The 21,426-nt window shown below is 36.9% G+C and overlaps 5 protein-coding genes across 8 annotated transcripts; 2 read left to right on the top strand and 3 right to left on the bottom strand.

The window, feature by feature from the left end:
- Positions 1–312: 312 nt before the first annotated feature.
- Positions 313–6,023, bottom strand: LOC105160345 (RING-H2 zinc finger protein). 4 transcript variants are annotated; one of them, XM_088879590.1, is made up of 2 exons: positions 4,944–6,023; positions 313–712 (listed from the first exon to the last, which is right to left on the bottom strand). In XM_088879590.1, exon 1 carries the CDS (start codon positions 5,867–5,869, stop codon positions 4,958–4,960), a length of 912 nt encoding a protein of 303 aa, XP_088735716.1. In that variant the 5' UTR covers positions 5,870–6,023; the 3' UTR covers positions 313–712; positions 4,944–4,957. The 4 variants fall into 4 exon arrangements, with proteins under 4 accessions (XP_088735716.1, XP_088735715.1, XP_011075978.3 ...); XM_088879589.1 differs by lacking the exon at positions 313–712 and adding an exon at positions 4,201–4,218; XM_011077676.3 differs by lacking the exon at positions 313–712 and adding an exon at positions 4,269–4,638.
- Positions 1,977–3,161, top strand: LOC105160275 (NDR1/HIN1-like protein 26). The gene has a single exon (XM_011077588.3). It carries the CDS (start codon positions 2,030–2,032, stop codon positions 2,660–2,662), a length of 633 nt encoding a protein of 210 aa, XP_011075890.1. The 5' UTR covers positions 1,977–2,029; the 3' UTR covers positions 2,663–3,161.
- A 6,780-nt stretch (positions 6,024–12,803) lies between the features above and the next one.
- Positions 12,804–13,922, bottom strand: LOC105160274 (large ribosomal subunit protein P1). The gene is made up of 3 exons (XM_011077587.3): positions 13,763–13,922; positions 13,452–13,670; positions 12,804–12,951 (listed from the first exon to the last, which is right to left on the bottom strand). The coding sequence occupies exons 1-3, from the start codon at positions 13,829–13,831 to the stop codon at positions 12,898–12,900; spliced, it is 342 nt and encodes a 113-aa protein (XP_011075889.2). The 5' UTR covers positions 13,832–13,922; the 3' UTR covers positions 12,804–12,897.
- Positions 13,923–15,851: 1,929 nt separating this feature from the next.
- On the bottom strand, positions 15,852–17,182 carry TTG1 (Transducin/WD40 repeat-like superfamily protein). Its single transcript, XM_011077586.3, has one exon. The coding sequence runs from the start codon at positions 17,022–17,024 to the stop codon at positions 16,023–16,025; it is 1,002 nt and encodes a 333-aa protein (XP_011075888.2). The 5' UTR covers positions 17,025–17,182; the 3' UTR covers positions 15,852–16,022.
- A 1,702-nt stretch (positions 17,183–18,884) lies between these two features.
- LOC148788465 (uncharacterized) lies at positions 18,885–20,640 on the top strand. The gene is made up of 2 exons (XM_088879917.1): positions 18,885–20,224; positions 20,340–20,640. The coding sequence occupies exons 1-2, from the start codon at positions 19,335–19,337 to the stop codon at positions 20,359–20,361; spliced, it is 912 nt and encodes a 303-aa protein (XP_088736043.1). The 5' UTR covers positions 18,885–19,334; the 3' UTR covers positions 20,362–20,640.
- The last annotated feature ends 786 nt before the right edge of the window (positions 20,641–21,426 follow it).

The raw sequence follows: 21,426 nt of genomic DNA, 5'->3' as shown, positions 1-21,426 counted from the left end.
TGGCATGGTAATGGCTAGTGTATTTTCACATCCAAATGGAGATTTAATTCTTCAAGTGCACTAGTGGGGTTCTCTGTTTCATTTTTCATCGCCCTGTTTCTTATACAACGTTATCTGTTTCATAAGGGCCGGACGTCCCGAAACAAGATTCCCCAAAAATATTGTTAAGTGGAATTCTGTGCAACCACAATTGTCTCTCTTGAGTAGTAGCTAAGGAAACAGTGCTAAAATTGAGATCCACATAGTTCAAGAAATGAGATAGTGTAGATTCAGTGGGCATGCCAAGGCAAATGCAAACAGCCAACAACTAGAAGCAAAAAGTGAGAAACCTTATCTCATTACCACCCATAATATGTACTGATTTTGATCATAGGGTATCATATCAGAGTCATTTTCAATAGTGCCAAGTGCTAGTCTCCACTCTCCCACGGAAATTTCCTTCTTTTCCTTCTTCAAGTCAATCTACTCAGAGCACTTACTTTCTCATGTACAAAGTTGAAATGAACAAAATTCAAGAAATGGTAAGCTGGGATGAGAAATCACTCAGAATGATGGGGTAGACATGCTTTCTCCTGATTGAAGGGCTCAATAATAACTTGACATAAAGTTCCAATTATGATGATTTACACCCTTATTTTAAACGGACTTGGAAATATTCTTGAACAAGATTCCTAACTGAGGGCCCCCTGCATTCAATCAAATCTTGCCTTCCCTGATGCCAGGAAAATCAGAATTATGTTCACAGAAATCAGATCTTTTACAACATATTCATAATTTAACAGAAGAACGAGCATGATTCATATATATACACACATACATACAAACAGAAAAATTCAAAATGACAGAAATTCAGCTTGTGTGATCAGCATGAGACCACAACTAATGTTCACCTAAACCCTGTTCCTTAATACAAAAGCAATGACCAATGGAAGGCATTCCCCCCAGTCTTAGTGGCTATTACAAAGTCTATGTCCAAGATTCTCCGTGTCTAGCTCTACTTTTTGAATTATCTTTCTGCACAGCTCATTATGGTATTGATATACAAGGAAATAACAGCTTCAACACCCTCAAATTCAAGTCTACATTTCTTTAACATTTCTACAAGGGCCTCATGTCAAAAATTTCTGAGTTAATCATTGCAATTGAAATGAAGCAAGTTTTTGGGAGTAACCCCTTTTTGACAGTAGCACACTTTCTCACTTAACTCTAATGGATAAAAAAGGCTATTAGCTATTTCCATCTCTTATAGCACTTTAAAAAGTGATTAACTTTTTGTTCCCAATAATTCTAAAAGTAGCTCCATAAGATTCCTACTGAGGCAGATCTATCTCTTGAGTCCATGAAAATTGATCTTCAAGATATAGTTACTAAAGTATATGCATGACAGTGAAGTGCATGCATATTCATGAATCATTATGGAAATGTTCCTTCTAGATGCTCATGCAATCATTATAAATATCGTGAATATCTTGTCAACAACTAAATTTCTTAAGGTTGAGTAATCTACGCAAGATAATATGTCCCACATCGATAACACAACATGTCACTTCTAAACAGGTGCTCGTGTTATTGGAGCTCCACAGGGTGCTGTTAACGTTGTAAACCTATGTTTTATCTCTAAGACCATCTGGTGTGTTTATAACATGAGAGTTAGGTTTCACTTATCTTCTATTGATGGCTTTGGATTGTATGTGAACCAAATAACAGTTGAAAGTGAACGTAGAAAACAACCGTTCAAATGTTTTTAAGAACATAACAAAATTGACCCAAATCTTGTTCTTGGCTGTGAAAGTGATTATTAACTAAGTCTAGCTTTTAGTTAAAAGGTGTAACCAAGAAGCTCACAGGTGAAAGTAACTTTTACAGCTACCTCCAAAATTTGAACTGCCACTCAAAAGCAGCTATCAGCAAAATAATTGCTGCTTTTCCTTGAACCTCTTTATAACCCCCATCATTTCAACTTCTCCCTTTCCTTAGCATACCAAACTTCTCCCTTTCGCTACCCCTACCCCTCTCTCTGCCTCTGCAAATGTCTCAAATCCATGAAAAGTCTCCCAAACACTGTGCCAACAAGCAAGCAATCAACCTCCACAAGTTCAACAAGAAGCTCTTGTTTTCCTTATCCACACTCTTCCTCTCCATTCTCTCCCTCATATTCCTTGTTTGGCTTGTTCTCCACCCCACAAAGCCTCAGTTTTCCCTCAAAGAAGCTGATATCAATCAGCTCAATCTCTCAGGTCCATCCCTGCTCAATTCCTCTATTCAGCTGACTCTCCTATCCAATAATCCAAACAAAAAAGTTGGAATTTACTACGACGAATTCCTACTATATGCATCCTACAAGGGCCAAAAGATCACTCCCGAAACTTCAATCTCTCCATTCTATCAAGGCCATGAAGAAACAAACCTGCTTAGCGCATCGTTGGTCGGAAACCAGCAACCTGTGGCTCCATCCTTTGCCTATGAAGTTCAACGTGATCAGGGCACTGGAAAATTGGTCTTAAGTTTCAAAGCAATGGGCAGGCTCAGGTGGAAAGTAGGAACTTGGGTTTCAGGAAGGTACAGGTTTATCGTAAATTGTATAGCTATCATGCCATTTGGACGTATACCTTCACCTCCCTTAAGTTCCAAACAAGGTTCACAGTGTTCTACTACAATCTGAAAAGCGAGAATTCATGCCTAAAATGGATGGTATATAAACAATAAGCTTCTCCATATTGTGTCAAATGCTTGGTTTTCTGTTAAGTATTGGGCTTCCCTATTACAGTTTGTAAATGTAAAGTAGCAGTCACATATACCAATGGAGACGAAAAGTTTGTAATAGTTACTTGTTTTAATCATATCTTTTACATGGCCTCTAGCTCAGTTTTGCTTGCTTTACATGTATGGTGGTGGAAAAAGATGTAAATTTCTGGAGTCTTTTGGTGGATCTTCTCCCAGAGATGGGTGTGGAGGAAAGCATTCAATCTTGGCGGTTTGATTGTTACTGTGGAGAAAGTGGTAGCAGGATATGTATTGCGCTTAAGTGGAGATTCCAAAGGTGAAAAGGGAAAGATAAAAAGGCGGGAAATGTATTTACTGCTGCTTTCTTGATTGAGGAAATTCTGCGTTTCCATGTCAACATCTCTTTAGTTATTGTGAAGTACTTTAATCAAACACTATGGACCCTCCATGTCTCAAACTCAGAAGTAGATGTATATCGCCTTTTCGACTCGTGTGAACCCAAATAAATTTGTTCTATGCCCCAAAACCTCGTAAACAAAGAGATAAGAAGTATTTCAACAAGTCTCTTTAGAAAATGTGGCCGAACTTTAAATTTGAACAGATAATGCATAATATTCGAGTCACAGGACAAGGAAGTGGCTAGCCCACCTCGACACCTGCTCGATCCGTTCTTGCCCACCAACTACCAAGAGATGAAATAACCTCAGTCCAAAGGAAATACGTGAACACAAATTTCTGCTCAAAGATTCTTTCGGCCAAGAAAATTTCCAGGGACCTCACCAGATAGCTCGAGAAAGTCTCATTTTTTTATTGCGGAAATACATACCCAAAAAGTTGCCAATAAAGAATGTGGAAATGGTGAGTTGCGCAATCAACAGGGTCCAGGTAAGAACAAGAACAGTTCCTCTGCTCTCAGTTTGGAGAAGGAAAAAGCTCCAAAGAAGGAGAAAAGCTATGTAACTTTTTCGGGTTTCCAAAAGTTCCAGCTATATTGTACCTAATTTGTCCCTACAAACAACGTAGAAACGTGTAATGGTCGTACACGACCAAAAGAGTTTTAACCCAGAATTGCACCAAAGTTTCCTTGAAATAGAATACGCAGACAAGTAACTAAGGTAAAAAAGAGAAGTCCCAAATGACAAAAACTGGTCCGTGATCATGATAACATAGTCTATTGGATAATTTGTGCACAATCTTCTGAACAATGTTTCGTGTGGTTTTGTGTTAGTCCTGGAAATGGCAGTCATAATCATAGTAAATGGTAGCTCCCATTTCTCTTGCATGCCTGAAAAGCTTTCTCAAAACCATTTTAATTGCTAATCATGATACTTGAGAATGCCTCAAATAGGGCCACGCAGAGAACTCCACCTCTATAAAAACCTGACCCAGGAAATGCATGTAGTAGCAGCCTCGCACCAATCAAGATCAACTTCCCTACACTAAGCCTTGGTAAAACAACTTAAGTTGGTATTGATTGGAAAGTCAAGATCATTTCTGCAGAGAACAGAGGAGAAAAGCTAAGACTAAGAGTCTCTAACACAACATCCAGAAAAAGAGAAACTATAATAAGGCTCATGCAAACCATCTCGAATATCATCCAGCCTCACCTCTTTCAGCTAATACACATATAGAACATGTCGATAGTTCACAGTATGCTAAGTGCAGCAAATACACAATCTACTATCCAGACAGTAAACGAGCTATACATGCTGAGTTCAAAACGAGCACGTAGTAATTCTTCTTTTCTCATTGGTTTACAACATCTGCTCCCTAGATCCTCCACTTCAAGCATCCTTCACTATCCCTACCTGTGCCTTCTAACCTGAATGTACTGATTACTCGCGCCATTTTTAAAACAACCGATCACTTACATACGATCAAATGCCTGAAAGGCAGAACATAATACTAGAAATCCTGCACCATCAAGAACATAGCCATGGATTTCCATAGGTCAACCACTGCCAAGAGACACTACAGAAACATTTATACCATCCAACAAAGAACAGAAGGATCCATAAAAATTGAAACCAGAGTTAAACATTTCTCTTATTCCATGTGAGAAGCAACTAAAAGTAGCTTTCATCTTACACTATCCTGCTCATGAAAATCAAAATTGAAACTCTTGTTAGTACATATATTGGACCGTGACAATTACAGTACCATTACAAATAACTAGCTATGTCCAAAACTCAATCTGTAAAGAGGAGCTCGAATCTCACCTCTTCCGATAATCTCAAATTGAATCAGAATCAACCCACTTCCAGTAATGTTTTTTACATGAAACCGCACTATCTGCAACACCCCTCTGCTCCGAAGCCCCATATTCGTTCACCTCCTCGGTGCAAAATTCGCCTTCCGGCAAACCCTCTACCTCAGCATCCACCTTATGCAAGACATAACAAGCTGGCAATCCAGGATAGGATGCCGAAGCTCTCTCCTCTACCTTTTTCACATAGGATCCCGGCAAAATTTTTACTTTGCCATTAAGTCCACCAAGACCATTGCGATTATTACCATCAACACTTTCCAAAGTCCCATTTTTTACTAAAGATCCTAATTCCTCCTTCACGGCGCGAAAAACTGCGGCCTCAACCGATTCACCAGGCTTCATTTTCTCCGATAAAGGGCGACGTCGATGCCTAACGGCGCCGTTTGACAGCTCCTGATGCGATTCTATGAGGACTCTACCATCATTTCGGATAATTCTCACAACCACGACCTCAACGGTACGGACGGGAGGCATCGAATCAGCCAAAAAGGTCTCGCCTTCCACGATTTCCAGCCATAAATTATGGACATTCTTGGTGCCCGGCTTCACGCCCCAGGAGCCGAATAAGTCCGCGGCGAGCCGCGGCTTGAGCCAATCGGACAGCGATTGCGGCGTGGCGAACGGCGGGGGGAGACGCGCAGCGTTCCTGGAATTCGAAGTGCTGGTAAAAGGAGCCGCCATTTTGGGGAATTTGCGGAGGGATAAAGGGAAAGAGAGTTTGTTGCTGGTGGGATGGAAGAAAAGGCAGGTGGGTTTTGGGGAAGTGGAGAAGAGCACCAGAAGAGAGAAGGCGGTGAATATAACGTCAGGCAGTGAAGTGGGCTTCTTGAGGTGCAGCGGCGGCACTGGTGGTTGGGGTGGTGTAGGCGGTGGCATGTCAGATGGCGGTGACGGCGGACGGGCTGCGAAATGGTGGTGATTTGTTATTGATCATTTTGTGATAATTCTCATCTCAGGCTTAAAATTTTGTAAAGTGAAAATAAGAGGTTGGAATTGAAGGTTTATTGAGGATCATGTAAACAAGATTTCTGATGTAAACATCAGAATATATATGCTTATTCCGATTCCTCTATTCATTGGACATCCCACACATGATTGGATTTGGTGGTCTTTCAGGCCATTTTGGGTCCAACATTAGCCCCATCACATGGGCCGACCCAATTATAAATGAAGGGGGGTTTAAAATGCATTTTTCCCCTTCATATACTGATAAACTTGCAGTACCGAGTTCATTCTTTGAACATGATGAATGGGTAGCTGAGATAGAATATATTTTTTATAAATATACAACCCACAAGGAGGGTGCGTTAGAATACACACATAAAACACGTCTTCCACTTCCCTCCCTATTTTTTTTAATTAACCATAACAAATCGAAAAGTTACTGTTCTTACCCATTTCCAGAGCAAAAAAATGAAATTCGAGATCGGTACAAGTAGAAGACTATGACAAGGTGACTTTCATGCATGTTTATTCATACATACAGTGGTGAACTATATATATATGTAGCAAGTGTTTTATTCCAGTTCGCTTAGCATGCAGTCCTCTCCGAACAAATAAACCATTCTCTCTGATCTCCATGGATCCTCGTCTCCAGGCCTCAACTCCTCATGCGCATGCCAAGCCAAAAGCTTAGCTCTACAGACGGGGCACGTTTCCTGGCCTTGATCGGCCCAAGCGTCGAGACACTCAACATGAAACGCATGCACACAGTTCCCAAGCTCCCTTACCTTATGCCAACCTTCTATGCTACTTAAACACACTGCGCAACAAGCATCAACGTCACCATCTTCTTCGTCGTGTGTCTGTAATTTAGATTTGAGCATGAAATATTGTTGAATTGGGAGATGATCCTTGATGGATTTGCTGATCAAGTGAAGTGGGATAGGTACTAATGAAGGAGAGGGATGAAACTCATGATCAGGTGATGAGATTGGATGATTATGATGACATGTTGTGCTTGTGTGTGCGTATATGTTGTGAAAGTTAAAGAAGAGCTTCAAAAGATTGGTGAAGATGTAATCTTGAAGGGCTTTTAGTGGTGAGCTTTTTGGTAGTGTAATGGTATAGAGAGTGAACCCCATTTTCATCAAACTGATAATTAGGGCAAAATATTGTGGAAATAAATTAATTAATACCCAAAATGAATGAGATCATGTTCTTACATATATGTATATAATATGTAGGAGTTGGTTTTCATGAACAATTACAATTAGTTAGTACTCAATTATCCAATTTTGTGTCTTTATTTATATGTGCAAGCAACTGAAAACAAGTTGAGGTATTTTGTCAGAAATATATCAATTGTTGGACCACATATATAACACCGATGATGACTTTTAGGTTTTGATCTTTCCCACATATATGATGTTTCAGATAACAACGATTGACGAATTCATACTTCCTCCAAACAGGCCGTAACAAAATGGACCACCAAAAAATGTACGACAGCTAAATTTAGGAGAACTTTCAAAAAAGTTCTTTGCAGTTTTTGACTTTTTAAAAATATTTTTAGAACGTAAAAAATGCTAAAACAGACGTTTGTAGATTAAAAGTTAGAAGCACTTTGAGGGGTGCTTTTGTTCTTTGGCGTTTTTGTTAAATCCAACTTTATTTTTTACCACTTTACTCTTATTATAATAATCTTAATTCAACTTCACCGTTTTTAATTTATTTTTAATATTGTGTATTTAAAGTTGATATCGAAATTTTAAAATAATTTAAATTTTAACAATAGTTAAATTTATATTTTTGTATATTTAATATTTTTTTATATTTTATGTGTTATATAATCTAATTATATTATTTTGTTCACATATTATTATTTAATTAATTTTTGAAATCATGTAAGTTTAATTATTGTGTATGAATTATATTACTTATAATTAGTGGGAGCATTATTAAATTAAATATATTTTCTAATTATTTTTAAAATAAAATACTAATCGACATAAAATTTATATTTTTTTGTGAAAAAATAATTAGTAGTGACAAACAACAAGTGAAATAATAAGCAAAAAAATAATTTCTTTTTAACACATAAGAACAAAATGGTATTTCATCAATTAAATTTATTTTAGTAGTGATTTTTTACCAAAAACTATCCAATTTAGTTTTCATCTACTTTTTATTTTTATTTATAAAATACTACACATTTTTTATTCTACTAAAACTTTTTAACTTTTTTTACTAAAATTACTTTTTTAAAAGTAGAAATTCTTGCAAACACTCTCTTGCTAGTCAAGAAGTGTGGAGTAGTTAAAGTTTCGACCATACTTTATACCAACTTAATTATCTAATGTTATTTCATTAGTTATTGAGGCCAGGGGTTAGATTTCCTTTGCTGTATTCCAAAGGTTCTGTCTATTCTACTTATAATAAAGTCTAAGCATTCTAAATAACTATTTTTTATGTGCTTTTTCATTATTTTTTAAATATTTTTTTGTCAAACTAAAACGATCGAATCAAATTGATTATAAAGCAAATGTGAGATCATATGGTCACTTTTTCTTAATTGTATATTAATTCGTACCAGAAATTTGGTCATACCATAAGAGTTGAAGGATTTTCAAAAAAATTTTAAGATTATCAGAGGACTAGCCCAACAAAACAAAAGTTAGCCTCTGATACTTAAGTCAACAACGATTTGTGAAAAAATAAAAGGAAAAACTTGAATAAAAGTGAGAACAATGGTGAAATATGATTAAGAATGATGAATCTTCGTGTGGTGTGCAGATTATAAGCTTGAAATAGCTTAAAAACCGAGAGAGAATGAGAGAGAGTGAGAGTTTCAATGAAGAATTATGCTCCAGAACCGTGTTCCCAAAACCTGCATATGACCTCTATTTATAAGTTTATACAAAATTGGATACGGGGTCAATTGTTAGTTTCATAAGATTGGAAAGCTCTTTGAATCAGCTATTATCCACAATAAACCGTTGGTGATTTGGATAAGTATTGGCTGAGATACGTGAGTTAGACAAGACCCTGCCAAATCTACTTGTTTTCGGGAATTAGATATTCATGGACTTCCAGCTCATTTATTACCGAGTGACTTTGTACATTACATCATCAGACAGTATGATTTAAAATCACCCACCCTTCTCATATCGTTGTAAGCTAACAAAGAATCATCTATAATATTATAAAAGAAAACCCTATCGTCGTATCAATTTTGAATACCCAAATTTATCTCTTAATACACTTCCTCTCTTAAAACAAAATTAGGTTAGAATAGTAATTTACCTTTCAATTCATTTTTTTCTTTCAACTCACTACCCCATAATTCTCTTACCCATTCTCATTTTTTTCCACAAACTTTTATATATTTAATATACCCACAATTATAATTATTTTTTCTCTTTCACCTTACCTCTATTTTTTGTCTCACATACTTCTTTCCTTTTTTTTCTCAACTCACACTACATTTGTATCACTTCACTTGATGCTATATATGTATTAAAATTGATCAAAATACATAATTTGAACACAACAATTAATGTTTATTAATATTTTTGGTATATTATATTGACACCCCTTGAATTAGGCCAATTTACACAAACATCTCCTATCTTTTGCAAAATAGCTACACTCCTTTCGGGGTGTTAGTATGTTAACGTAATATTTTTTTCAAAATTACAGCTACATCCCCTAATGGGTATTAGTGTCTTAGTGTTTGTGTAAGTTTTAGATTTGAATAGGAAATGTAGTTGAAATTATAACTATAACCTCTTGAGATATAGTTGTAATTTTGCAAAAAAAAAAAAAAAAGAAAATATTTGTGTATTTTGATCTAATCTTAGGTGGTACCAATATTATTTATATACCCTAACACTTTATCGTAACTTTTCTAACTAATAAGCCAATCTTTCCTCCAATCAACAATAATTAACGACCTTGTGCTGAGAAAAAACTAGTAGAGAAGCGAATGAGAACTAAAAGTATTAAATTTTGTAAATTATGAACTTAAAAGTATTAATTTCGTAATAAATTGGATAAAAATAAAATAAATCGGACTTATAGAATCGAAAATGGTATTTCTCCTCTTAAGAATAACGGTGACTGTGAGACAGAGATTGTCAGTCGTTGCCAAAAGAAGTAAGGTACGGCATCAAGATTTCAAACGAATACTGCTAATCAACGACTTTTTAAACATTGAGAAAATGTCAAACATATGTTTGATTTTAAACATTGATTATACACTCAAACATTTACTCAGTAACAAATAAGCTTTGTCCCCACTTCTGGGGTGTTGACAATATTTTATATTAACCGCTCATTAATTTTTTGGGTAATTACAACGATTTTTTCTAAGATTTGATATAATTATAAGTATTTTATTTTTGTTTGAAAAATTATCAAATACCTCTAATTTTAACGATCGTCTAACAATTAGCTCAATTTGTTAGGTTTTCATCTATTTTTAATGATAAAATTGATCAAAATGCCCTTGTGGATTAAAATTATAATTTTATTTATTTTTTAAATTTTTTGATGTTTTATGGACTAAGTAGGATAATTTGTGTACAATTTTAAAAGTTTTTCATCCATCCCATCCAATATTTTTACACACTTTTAATCTTTTAAAAAAATTAAAAAAATAACAGTAAGGGCAAAGTTGAAAATTTCATACCTCCATCTAAGGATTACATAATTTCATCAAATATCATAAAGATATTTATAATTTTTCAACAATGAGGGGCATTCGTAATTATGTCATTTTTTTATAATTTATCCTATTTTTTATTAAAACTAAATTAAAATAATTATTCCTAATATGTAACTTGTTCTTTTATATTAATTTTATTATAGTTAGAAGGTAAAAGTTTCTTTCCGCCCTAGATTTTGCAACTCCTTGGTAGAAATACAAATATTTTTTTTTCCCGACCATTTGCATCAAAGTATTCCAATCTCAAACATTTCAATTTTTTTTCATTTTTAACTTTTCTTGATACACATTCAACTTTCCTTAGAATTAAAGTTAATAACTTTATATATAGATTTTTTTTTTTTTGCATTTTACCATGAAAGTAAAACTTTTTGCAAAAAGCCCCCAACTTGGCCCAAAAATTTCGGGTCAAACGGAAAAACAAACAATAAAAAAGGACATCAATAGGGAAAACAAACAAAAGGAAGAAAACTGGTTGATTGTGTCTATTATATTGAGTTTTACTACGATCAAGACGAATTGTGTATCATTTCACAAATTCATTAGTCAATCGGGAAAAAGGGAAAAAGCATTAGAACTATCCCACAGATCAATAAGGAAGAATAGTCTCGAAACAGTGAACACCGTCGAGCTCCGGCGCGAACCTCAGCTCTCCCGTCTTCCGGCGACCTTCAGGCTTCTTCTTCGCCTGCGGCGATCCTTTGCCCTTTGTTAGACCATCAGTTTTGTCGGCAGCCACCGCAGTTTCTTGCTTGTTGGCATTTGAAGGAGATGAAGCCCAGTCGGAAAGGTCGACTTTCTGAACGGAGGATGAGCTGAAAATCGACATCAATATCATGTTAATATTAAATTCCCCAACTCCACCAGAAAATATCCTTAAACCGATGTTCTTCTTGCCGCTTTTTCAGTCTGTTTATATGTCTGAAGGAGAAAACGGTTGTATGGAAAAAGTAATTATCAGGGACGCAAAATTGTATGGAGAATTCTGGAAGTCCAATAGAATAGAGAAAGGAAGTTTCTCAGTTGTTAATTAGGATTAGAATTTTGGATAATTAGATTGTGATTATTCCTAAGTCGGCCAAATATCCTGGAATAAGCCCTTCCAGACGTGTCAGCTTTTAATTAGTAAAATGGTCCACTTTTATATTCAGTTCATTCATATTTCAAATTGGTTTGGACGATGTCTAGTTAATGGATTTCCAGACGTCGATCAGCAGAGAAAATCGGGTGGCCAATCTTTCAAGTGGTAACCGCCCAACAATACATTCATCCATAATCTATTAAAACTGTCTTCACTTCCACCGGATACTTCATTCCTTAATGGGCTAATGAAGTTGAATAAGGCTGCGAATTATAGGCTTCTGATTGCAGGTTGTTGATCCGCTAACATCAAATCAAAGCCCAACACCAAGTTTGAAGCAGGGCAAAACAAAAGGCATATGATAGTGGCTCAGGAAAGCATAGGAACAATCCATCGACCACTAACTTATGGTACGGACTTGGGGCACGTTTAATATTGTCACAGGCGCTAGACAAATACAGTTACTTGCACAGTTGATTCATGCAAGTGTGTCGGGATACAACCCAAGTCTGTTATGAGAAGTTCAAAACAATACGACACAATATACAAATGCAACACAGCAAGTCATACATAAACTGGCATCCCATTTCTGATCACATCTAGAATAGTTCAACAATAGACAATCAGAATAAAATAAAGTTTCATCACATTCCTTAAAAACAAGGGCAATATCCAACATTCTTAATAGAAACTAATCCATATTGATACATAACAAGCTTAAAATCTCAAATAAGTAGAGATTCCATTTAGCAGATTTAAAATCATTGATCTATGTGGCAAACACCACTTGAAAGGAGCTATGGTGGGTTACGGAAAAGCAAACCATAATGAAAAGGGCAGTATAATTTTTTCTACAACACAATCAAAATTATATCTAAGACATCTAAATGCATCACAATTGACTAGACAACAACTGAACAAAGGCAATCAGAACTTAAGCTATCAGATGAATTCAACATAAAACACATGAGAAATCGGATTCACAGACACTTGAAAATTTGCAAACAGAATTACTGCATGTAAGAGACCATACAATCACAGTAATCACTGAAGAGAGTAAATGAAAAACTCTATAATGAGGTAATTATAACCCAAATTAGTGTACGGCCCAAGTTCACAAAATCTAAAACTAATAAAACATAGTTAAAGGACCGTCTAATCAAACAAACTGAATCCCATGTCGTCATCACTTTCCTCCTTTGGTTCCTCCTGCAAAAGTTCAATTAACAAAAGACACATTGTTAACTTATGGCATTCAAATATCAATTCCTAAAATTTACAACTAAGTAAAAAATTCACATTTTCTTCACTTGGATCTAGAATTAGATGGAGACAATAGTTCCTATTGGAAAATTCAACAGGATAAGTGTGCATGATCGAATAAGTACTGCTACAATTATTTCAGTTCTCATTCGAACTGACATTCACATACATTTCAAACAATTCCAGACCCATGACTACTTGACATGAAAGAAACGCCCCATTTTCCGTTATTCAATTCTATAACCAAACAGAGCGACAATAACGGAAGAGTTCTTATAGACTAAGGATTGACACGAATCTCGCATGACTTGATTCGTACAATAATTTATTCACTTTTCAGTTAAGACCAAAGGAAGATCATCCTTAGTATTTTCATTCTAGAATCCTAGGTCGAAAGAGAACAACAAACATTGATAATTTAAGATAAATAAAGAGAAAACTTATACCTTCTTCTCCTCGGCTGCGGGTGCAGCTGCGGCAGCGGCTCCACCAGAAGAGCCTCCGGCAGGAGCAGCTACAGCTACGGCGGCACCACCACCACCAGAGCCGACGTTCATGATGAGATCATCAATGTTCCTCTTCTCGCAAAGCTTAGCGAAGAGACTCGGCCAATAAGATTCGACCGTCACATTCGCCGCCTTCACCAGCGTTGCTATTTTCTCGGCCTAAACGAAAAGAAAAAACCATTCATTAAACCCATTACAATACCAAATCTATATGCACGTATACGTTTATTTGCAGTGGAAAGAAATGTTACGGTGATGGGGATGCCATCGTCGTGAAGGATCAAAGCAGCGTAGGTGCAAGCGAGCTCTCCAAACGACATCTTGTGTATCTACGTAGAGGTGATGCAAAGCCGAGGGTTTCTGCTGCCGGCTGCTCGAGTTCGTGCAGGGATTAGGGTTTTGCACTTATTTATGTGAAGTTAGACGCGGAAATTGTAAGCTGGCCCTCGAAATTTGAAGATGCACTCAAACAGCTTCCTTAATTTAATAAAATATCAAAATAACCCCTGGTTTCTTAATCAGATTACTCAAAACTTGTAAAGGAATTTGCAAATAAACAATCATATCAAAGTGTCACTCTTTCTCGTGCAATGAAAAATTCTGTCATACACCCTACAAACAAAATAATTGATAGGTATTTCATATATATATATATACAAGAGCTTAAATTCAGGAGTTTTATGAGTAATTTTTTCATGTAATTTTTTATTATAGTTGAAATTATAAGTGGATTTTAATTGTAAATATTAATAAGGTATGATCTCTTAGTAATTTGGTTTTCATGGGATATTCACTGTGCTTCAGGTAATAAGCAATAATTCTCGAATTCTAGCAACTCATTTTTAAGAGTTTAAAAATTGAGGTTTTAAATTTGTTTATAAATACACATAGCATGTTATGTGCATATTGAATGAAATAAAAGATAAAATACAATTTGCAACAAAAAATCTACTCCAATTATGAAAATGGTTTGAGCAAGAGCCAGGCATTTCACCAAGCCTCTTCCCTTGTAAACGTTTAATGAACACAAACACTTGTAAAAAATGCTCAAGTAAAATATTATAAATACCTAAAAGTTAGAATGAAACACAACCCACACCAATTCATTCAGCCTTAACTTGGCCAGGGAAAAGGTTTGGCAAAGGGAACTACAATGGACAAGCTTATTCAGATATGCATTAATCCTTACCAGTATTCATCTGATTGAAAATGAAAGGCAAAATTGGCTTCCCATTATTATTTTTCCTTCTCATTTTCCATTACCCAGTTTAATAACCTAATGGTTCCATCAAGATGCAGAAAACAAGTTTTCAGTTTTTAATTGCTTGATTTCCAGCTCTGTTTGAGACACAGCACCAAGTCATATTCTCTGCCTGCAATCAGCTGCGGAACTGATGTTCCTAACTCTTTGGTTTACATTTGTGTGCAGTCTGTCCAGCAATAGAGTAGCAGCCTTAACTTTTCCCCATGCATACCTCATATACATTTGCGGGAGGTGCTAAAATGTTAGATGACTAAAAGATCTATGTGCCATGAGCAAGGCCGCAACAAGCAAATTAGTGAAGACCGCAACAAGCAAATTGTGCAAGGCCGCAACAAGCATATTGTGCCATGAATCCAACTTATCTTGTGCAGTTTAGGTCGTGCTTCCAGGACAGATTTGGAGCCTTTAACTTTAGAAGCCAACAAGAAAATTTTCTTTGCATTTCCACATTCAAACCAATCTTCTTGCTGTTGGTATTACCTCAAATTAGTCAATAACCTTTGCGACCTGCACCTCCCTATTATCCAATCATATAAACAATATATACATGGATGTCAAGACGCAAGAGCTTACGCAGAACTCAGTGAAGACCGCAAAGGTACTAAAAGGCATACAACAATAGCAGCAGCATCAAAGCTAACAAGCAGTAACACACAGGGCCAGCACTAGTGTACGAAACTGCACAATTGAATCACAAGGAAGTTTTTTCTTGGGCAAATTTAGTAAATATATATATATATCGATTCTTATGTAACTGTAAGTTAAGACTTACAACCTAAAGTTAGACAGTATTGCTCTTCCTCCCATGCTATCTTGATCAATGATGAAATATGGAATGCAAACAAACACCAACGGAAGGAAGTGGCAAGCTGATAACTAACAATCAACTGAAAGAATACTATTGAATCAGTTGAAACATGGAGCAATCGAACAAAAATGAACATGAGAAAGTTTGTCTCTTTACGTGAATATTGCAGGATGGAAATTGGGGAAAGGAAATCAATAGCCTTAGGTCCAAACTGAACAGATCTTCACTACCACACAAACTAAAGGCAAGAACAAGAAACATTAGACGATTATCCAATCACCAAATCATCTTTCATTGCGTGCAAAAAACAGATATATTGATCAAAGTTCTTATATACTTATCCAACTAAACAGTGAAGACAATAGCTTCCCCTCTCATTCACCAATTTCTAACAATTACTTTAACTAAAACCCGTTAAACAACAGAAAGATGCACCACCTTACACTTTCAGCATTTGCAGCTTGTTCCCAAATGCAATGGCAATCCAGTCTGGCTGTGCTGCAGACCATTGCAGCTGGTTAACTTCTGCACCAGCAGAGTACATCGACATGGGATCAATACCATTTGGTCCAGCCACAGTAGGTAACTCCCAGAGCAAGGCCTGCCCATCATCCCCTGCAGAGCAAATATGCCTACAACTCTGTGGCGCCCAAGCGATGGCATTCACACTCGCATTATGCCTCTCCAACTCTGCCACTGGCATTGTTGGAGACCTTATATCCAATATCACAATCTTATTACTATCCATCAGAGTGGTTGCCATATATCTCAAATCTTGTTTATTCCATGCCAACCTCAACAATGGCGTATCTGGCGTAGGACTCTCATAAATAATTGTGGAATGCTCCTTATCTCTCAAATCAAAAATCCTTACTGAACCATCAGCTGAAACTGAAGCAAAAACCCCAGCTTCACCCCAAGCTATATCATAGACCTCCTTATCATGCGCAATCAATTGTGTTTCCACAACACCCTTTTCGATATCCCATATCGTACACGTTGTGTCGATACTGGAAGTCCCAATTCTCCGCGGCTCAGCCTCGTTCCAATCAAATGAGGTCAAGGGAGCTGAATATTCACTAGATTTACTATTGTTGAGCGTAGAAACAGGGTCAATTGAAGCGTCCTTGATCTCCCAGAGGCGGAGGAAGTCGCCAGAGGAAGCAAGGAGGTTCCTAGGGGCAGAGGGGGATGGGTGAAAGAGTAATTTGGTAGGAGGGTAAGGGTGATCGAAGGAGAGAGAGGGGATGGAGTTGAGGGAGGAAGAATCTTCGGAGAAGGAGAGGATATCGACGCGGTTGTTGAGTTCCTCGATGAAGCTGCCGACAGCAATGCGGCGGCGATTGGCGGCGGAGATGGCCATGGCGTAGATTTGGTAAGGGGAGTCGAAAGTCACCACATTTTCTGGACGGGGGTGGGATTCTTGGGTTGAATTATCCATTGAAAATTGCAGAATTTGATAGGAAATAGGATTTGATTAAATTGGTTTGGAGTTGGGATGATTTATTCAATTGAAAGTGTGGTAGTGATGTTGTGTAATGGATTGGTGGGGGTGGGGGAGGTGGGTAGGCTCTTGGCTGGCGTCTGCGTGGTTGAAGATGGGGCTAAGCTAGTTTGACCAGCGGCTACAGAAGAAAGTGTGGGTGTGGGGGCCCACAATCATCCGAAATCGCGTCCGTCTACTGCTACGCTGACTTGAGAATTTTTAACATGAAACTAATAAACGCATTTGCTTTTCCAATAAACAATGTGGGCTGTGTTTGGGTTAAAGCCCAACTTGGTTTACATCATCTCAGAAGCCCAGTTAAAATCTAGGCCCATTTAGAAAGGTGACAATAGGTGTATGTGGAATGCAATGTAGGAAAGTTAAATTTGTTTATTTGGGATATGCATATGGTTGCGTTTTGGTTTAACACTTACATCATCATCTTAATCACAATCAGTTACCTATCCACTCAGTTCCATTAATTAAAAATCTTCCAGATGAATAACATCACAAACAAGATATTTTAATTATTATTATTCTTATTTGGGGTAGAGATGGAGATATATATCCTTATTTATGGATGGCAGCAAGGTCGGCAAAGATTCATCCCTTTTTAGCTTCTCTACCAGCCCAATCCCATCATCCCATCACTTCACACTCCACTATTACCATACCTATCTTTTTATTATTCTTTTCATAAAATACATATTCATCACATTTTCCAACTTATTCTACATTTATTTAAATAAATAAATCACTCACCCAATTTTTGCACGTTTTTATCGATTTGGATCTAGTTATTCTGACCCTATCTCATTCCCACACTATTACTCTTTATTATTATTATTATTTTTAATTTGTAATATTGATCTGTAATTATTTAAAGAGTTTCGTACTCCATTTCTGTAATAGTTGGTTAGACTATTTTGAGAGGAATTACCACAAAGGGGTTGTATCTTCCCTACACCCTTCTCCCCCAATTTTCAAAATCCAGCCCTAACCCCAAATTCACCTACCAGCGCAACGAGGAACGACCACAGACAGCGGAGAAGAATCAAGCAAGGTGCCAGCAAAAATATGCGACAAGGAGGGGTGCAAAGTCACCGGATACAGAACCAAAAGAGGTGGGTCCATTTGCCGGCGAACTACCACCGTTCGACTCCTCTCTCCACGGTAAATATTTTGAGCCGTCAACCTTCTATTTTGTTAACTCCTCGACGAGCGAAGTCTTTTTCTTTGAGCGTTTTCTTTCGACCTTCTGAACGAATCTCAGGCTGTCGTTTGCAATAAAGAAGGTGACTGCTATGGTATCGACCAAGCACGAAGTGAACAAGTTTGCATCTCTTAAGTGAGTTGTTTGATTTTGCTGCTCTTTGATATATTTTTTATTATTTTCTTGAATGAAGTTGACTCGAGCTTTGTTGTATTTGAATTTGAAACTCACAGATTTGAAGAGGAAATCATTTCTCTCATTATGGCCAATTTTTCAGCATGTTGTTACAAAATAATTTTTGCTGTTTCATGTGGAAATTCATGGCTGATTTCAAATGGGATTTTAAGGCAATTCATGGTTGTTTTTAATTGATTTTTAAGTCATTTTATGGCTGCATTAGTAGGCCATTATTGGTTGCATTAGTGTGAGGAGTAGCCATGCCTATATAAAGGCCATTCCTCATGCTTGTCAAAACACACAAACATTTGATCAATTCCCCTCTTTTCTTGAAGTCTCTCTTCGTTTCTCTATAAAATATTTTATAGATTTGAACTTAGTTTTAGTAACAAGCTTTTGAGTGTTGTTCGAGGTGTTCTTCGGTATAGTGCTAAAACCGAAAGAACTGTAACCGTCTTATCCTAAAAAAAATTATATTGGACCCGGTGCACTGTTGATACGGGACGTATATTTTCTTCAAGGCAAGCAGTAATTCTGTGATTCGGTTAAATTAACAACTTCAAATTGGACTGAGAATTGTTACGATACAATTCTCGTTGTAAGTTTTCGATTTAAATTTCTTGTCGTAAATAGCTTTTCTAATTGCTTTATATTACTTGTTCCAACGTGGCTTTATTTGCTTTTGATTTCTCAAATCCGATTGTAATATTTCAAAACGTCGTTTCGATTGCTTGAAACTAAATATTTATCCAACAATCCTGAAGAAAATATACAGGTTTTGAAAAATTGGATTTTATCGTTGGAACTGTTCTGGAAAACGCTATTTTCAAATTCTTTATTTGAAACGTTACTTTTAGTTTTCTAAAATACTAAAGATGGCCGAGCCGATTTCTGTTGCAATTCCGATCACACAAAAGGTCGACTTGACCGGTTTACCCGACAATTTTTTGGGCCAATTTTTCAAACGTTGGCAACAGCGAATGAAAATTTGGTTGACGATGAAAGGACTTTTGTCAGTAATTCAGGTGATCAGACCTGAACCTACTGATACCGATCCCAAAACTGCTGAGATAGCGCAGTGGACAGAAAGGGATCAAATAAACAGAGGAGCGATTTTGTCAGCCTTGTCAAATACGCTCTTCGATGTCTATTATTCTGATTCTTACACTACCAAGTCTCTATGGGATGAGTTGGACCGAAAATATAATACTGAAGAGCAAGGGCTCGAAAAGTATTCTGTTTTCAAGTTCATGAGGTATCAAATGGTTGAGGACCGGTCTGTAGCTGAACAGGCTCATGAGATTATCAACCTTGAGCATGCTCTGGCTGATGCTGAGATGAAACTTCTCGAGAAGTTTCTGGTCATGTCCATAGTGGACAAATTTCCCAAATCTTGGGAAAATTTTGGCATGACACTCAAGCATCAGAAAGGGAGATTGTCTCTGGATGATCTTATGATTGCTATCAGCATCGAGGACGAACATAGAAATCAAACGCACAAGATGCCTATTGAACATCAATCAAGGGCCAATCTTATAGTGGGGAAACAGAAAGTGAATAAGATTAACACGAACTCGAAAGCCATCAATAAAAGCAAGGCCTCCAAAAATAAGAAATCAAAAGCAAACAAACCATGCTGGAATTGTGGGCAGGTTGGACAATGGGCCAAGCTTTGTCTTAATAAAAAGGCTAAGACTGGGCAGGCAGTTGTCAACATGGTTGTGGGAGGTTCTAGCGGTGCTAGCACCTCAGGAACAACTGATGGGTATGCATATGTACAACCCGAACTCTTGACAATTTATGAACCATGTGATTGGTTGATTGACACTAGAGCGAATGTGCACGTTTGTGATGATAAATCTCTCTTTGTGTCTTATCAGGCCATCAGTGGAAGGACAGTAAGCATGGGGAACTCCAGTACAGCTGAAGTACTTGGGATAGGAAGCGTGGACTTGAAGTTTCCTTCAGGGCGCATTCTGTTGCTGAAAAGAGTTCATCATGTACCCATTGTCAGAAGAAATATTATTAGTGGTTCTGTAATAGTTAGGGAGGGATATGAATTAGTTTTCAAATTTAATAAAGTTGTAATTCAACAATTTGGTATTTTTGTTGGTAAAGGCTACTTAGACGATGGCTTGTTCCAAGTTCGAGTTGATAATAATAAAATTAATGTTTCTGATTCTATTATATTGAATGTTGAATCTTCTACTCTGTGGCATAGTAGGTTAGCCCATTTAAATTTCAATTCGATCAAACGAATGATGAATTTGAATTTAATTCCTACAAAATATTGAACGAAATCACAAATGCCAAGTTTTTGTAGAAGCTAAACAAGTTAGGGAACCCTATCAGTCAATTGAAAGGGATTCGGAAATACTTGATTTAGTTCACACTGATATTTGTGAGTTCAATGGAGTTTTGACCAGGGACCACAAACGATATTTTACCACCTTTATAGATGATTACAGTAGATACTGTTATGTGTTTCTCATGAAAAATAAGGATGAAGCCTTAGACAAATTTATTTTGTTTAAAAATGAAGCAGAAACCCAAACTGGTAAAGAAACTTAAAAAACTAAGGTCCGATAGAGGAGGAGAGTATGAGTCGAGTAAGTTCAATAAATATTGTCAAACTTTTGGCATTATTCATGAAGAGACTCCTCCGTATTCCCCTTCGTCTAATGGAATGGCTGAACGAAAGAATAGAACATTCAAAGATATGATTAACAGTCTCCTACTAACCTCCGGGTTACCAAAGTATTTGTGGGGAGAGGTTTTGAATACGGCTTGCCATATTCTGAATAGAGCCCCTCTGAAACACAATACGAGTACTCATTTCGAGTTGTGGAAAGGTAAGAAACCAAGCCTCAAATACTGTCGAGTGTGGGGGTGCCTAGCAAAAGTGCTGTTACCAGAACACAAACGAAAGAAATTGGGTCCTAAGACTGTTGATGCCGTGTTCTTGGG

Source organism: Sesamum indicum, linkage group LG4 (assembly GCF_026168435.1).
Source record: "Sesamum indicum cultivar Baizhima isolate 11 linkage group LG4, ASM2616843v1, whole genome shotgun sequence".
In the NCBI taxonomy this organism is placed as follows: Eukaryota; Viridiplantae; Streptophyta; class Magnoliopsida; order Lamiales; family Pedaliaceae; genus Sesamum; species Sesamum indicum.
This window is presented reverse-complemented; position numbering and strand designations above follow the sequence as displayed.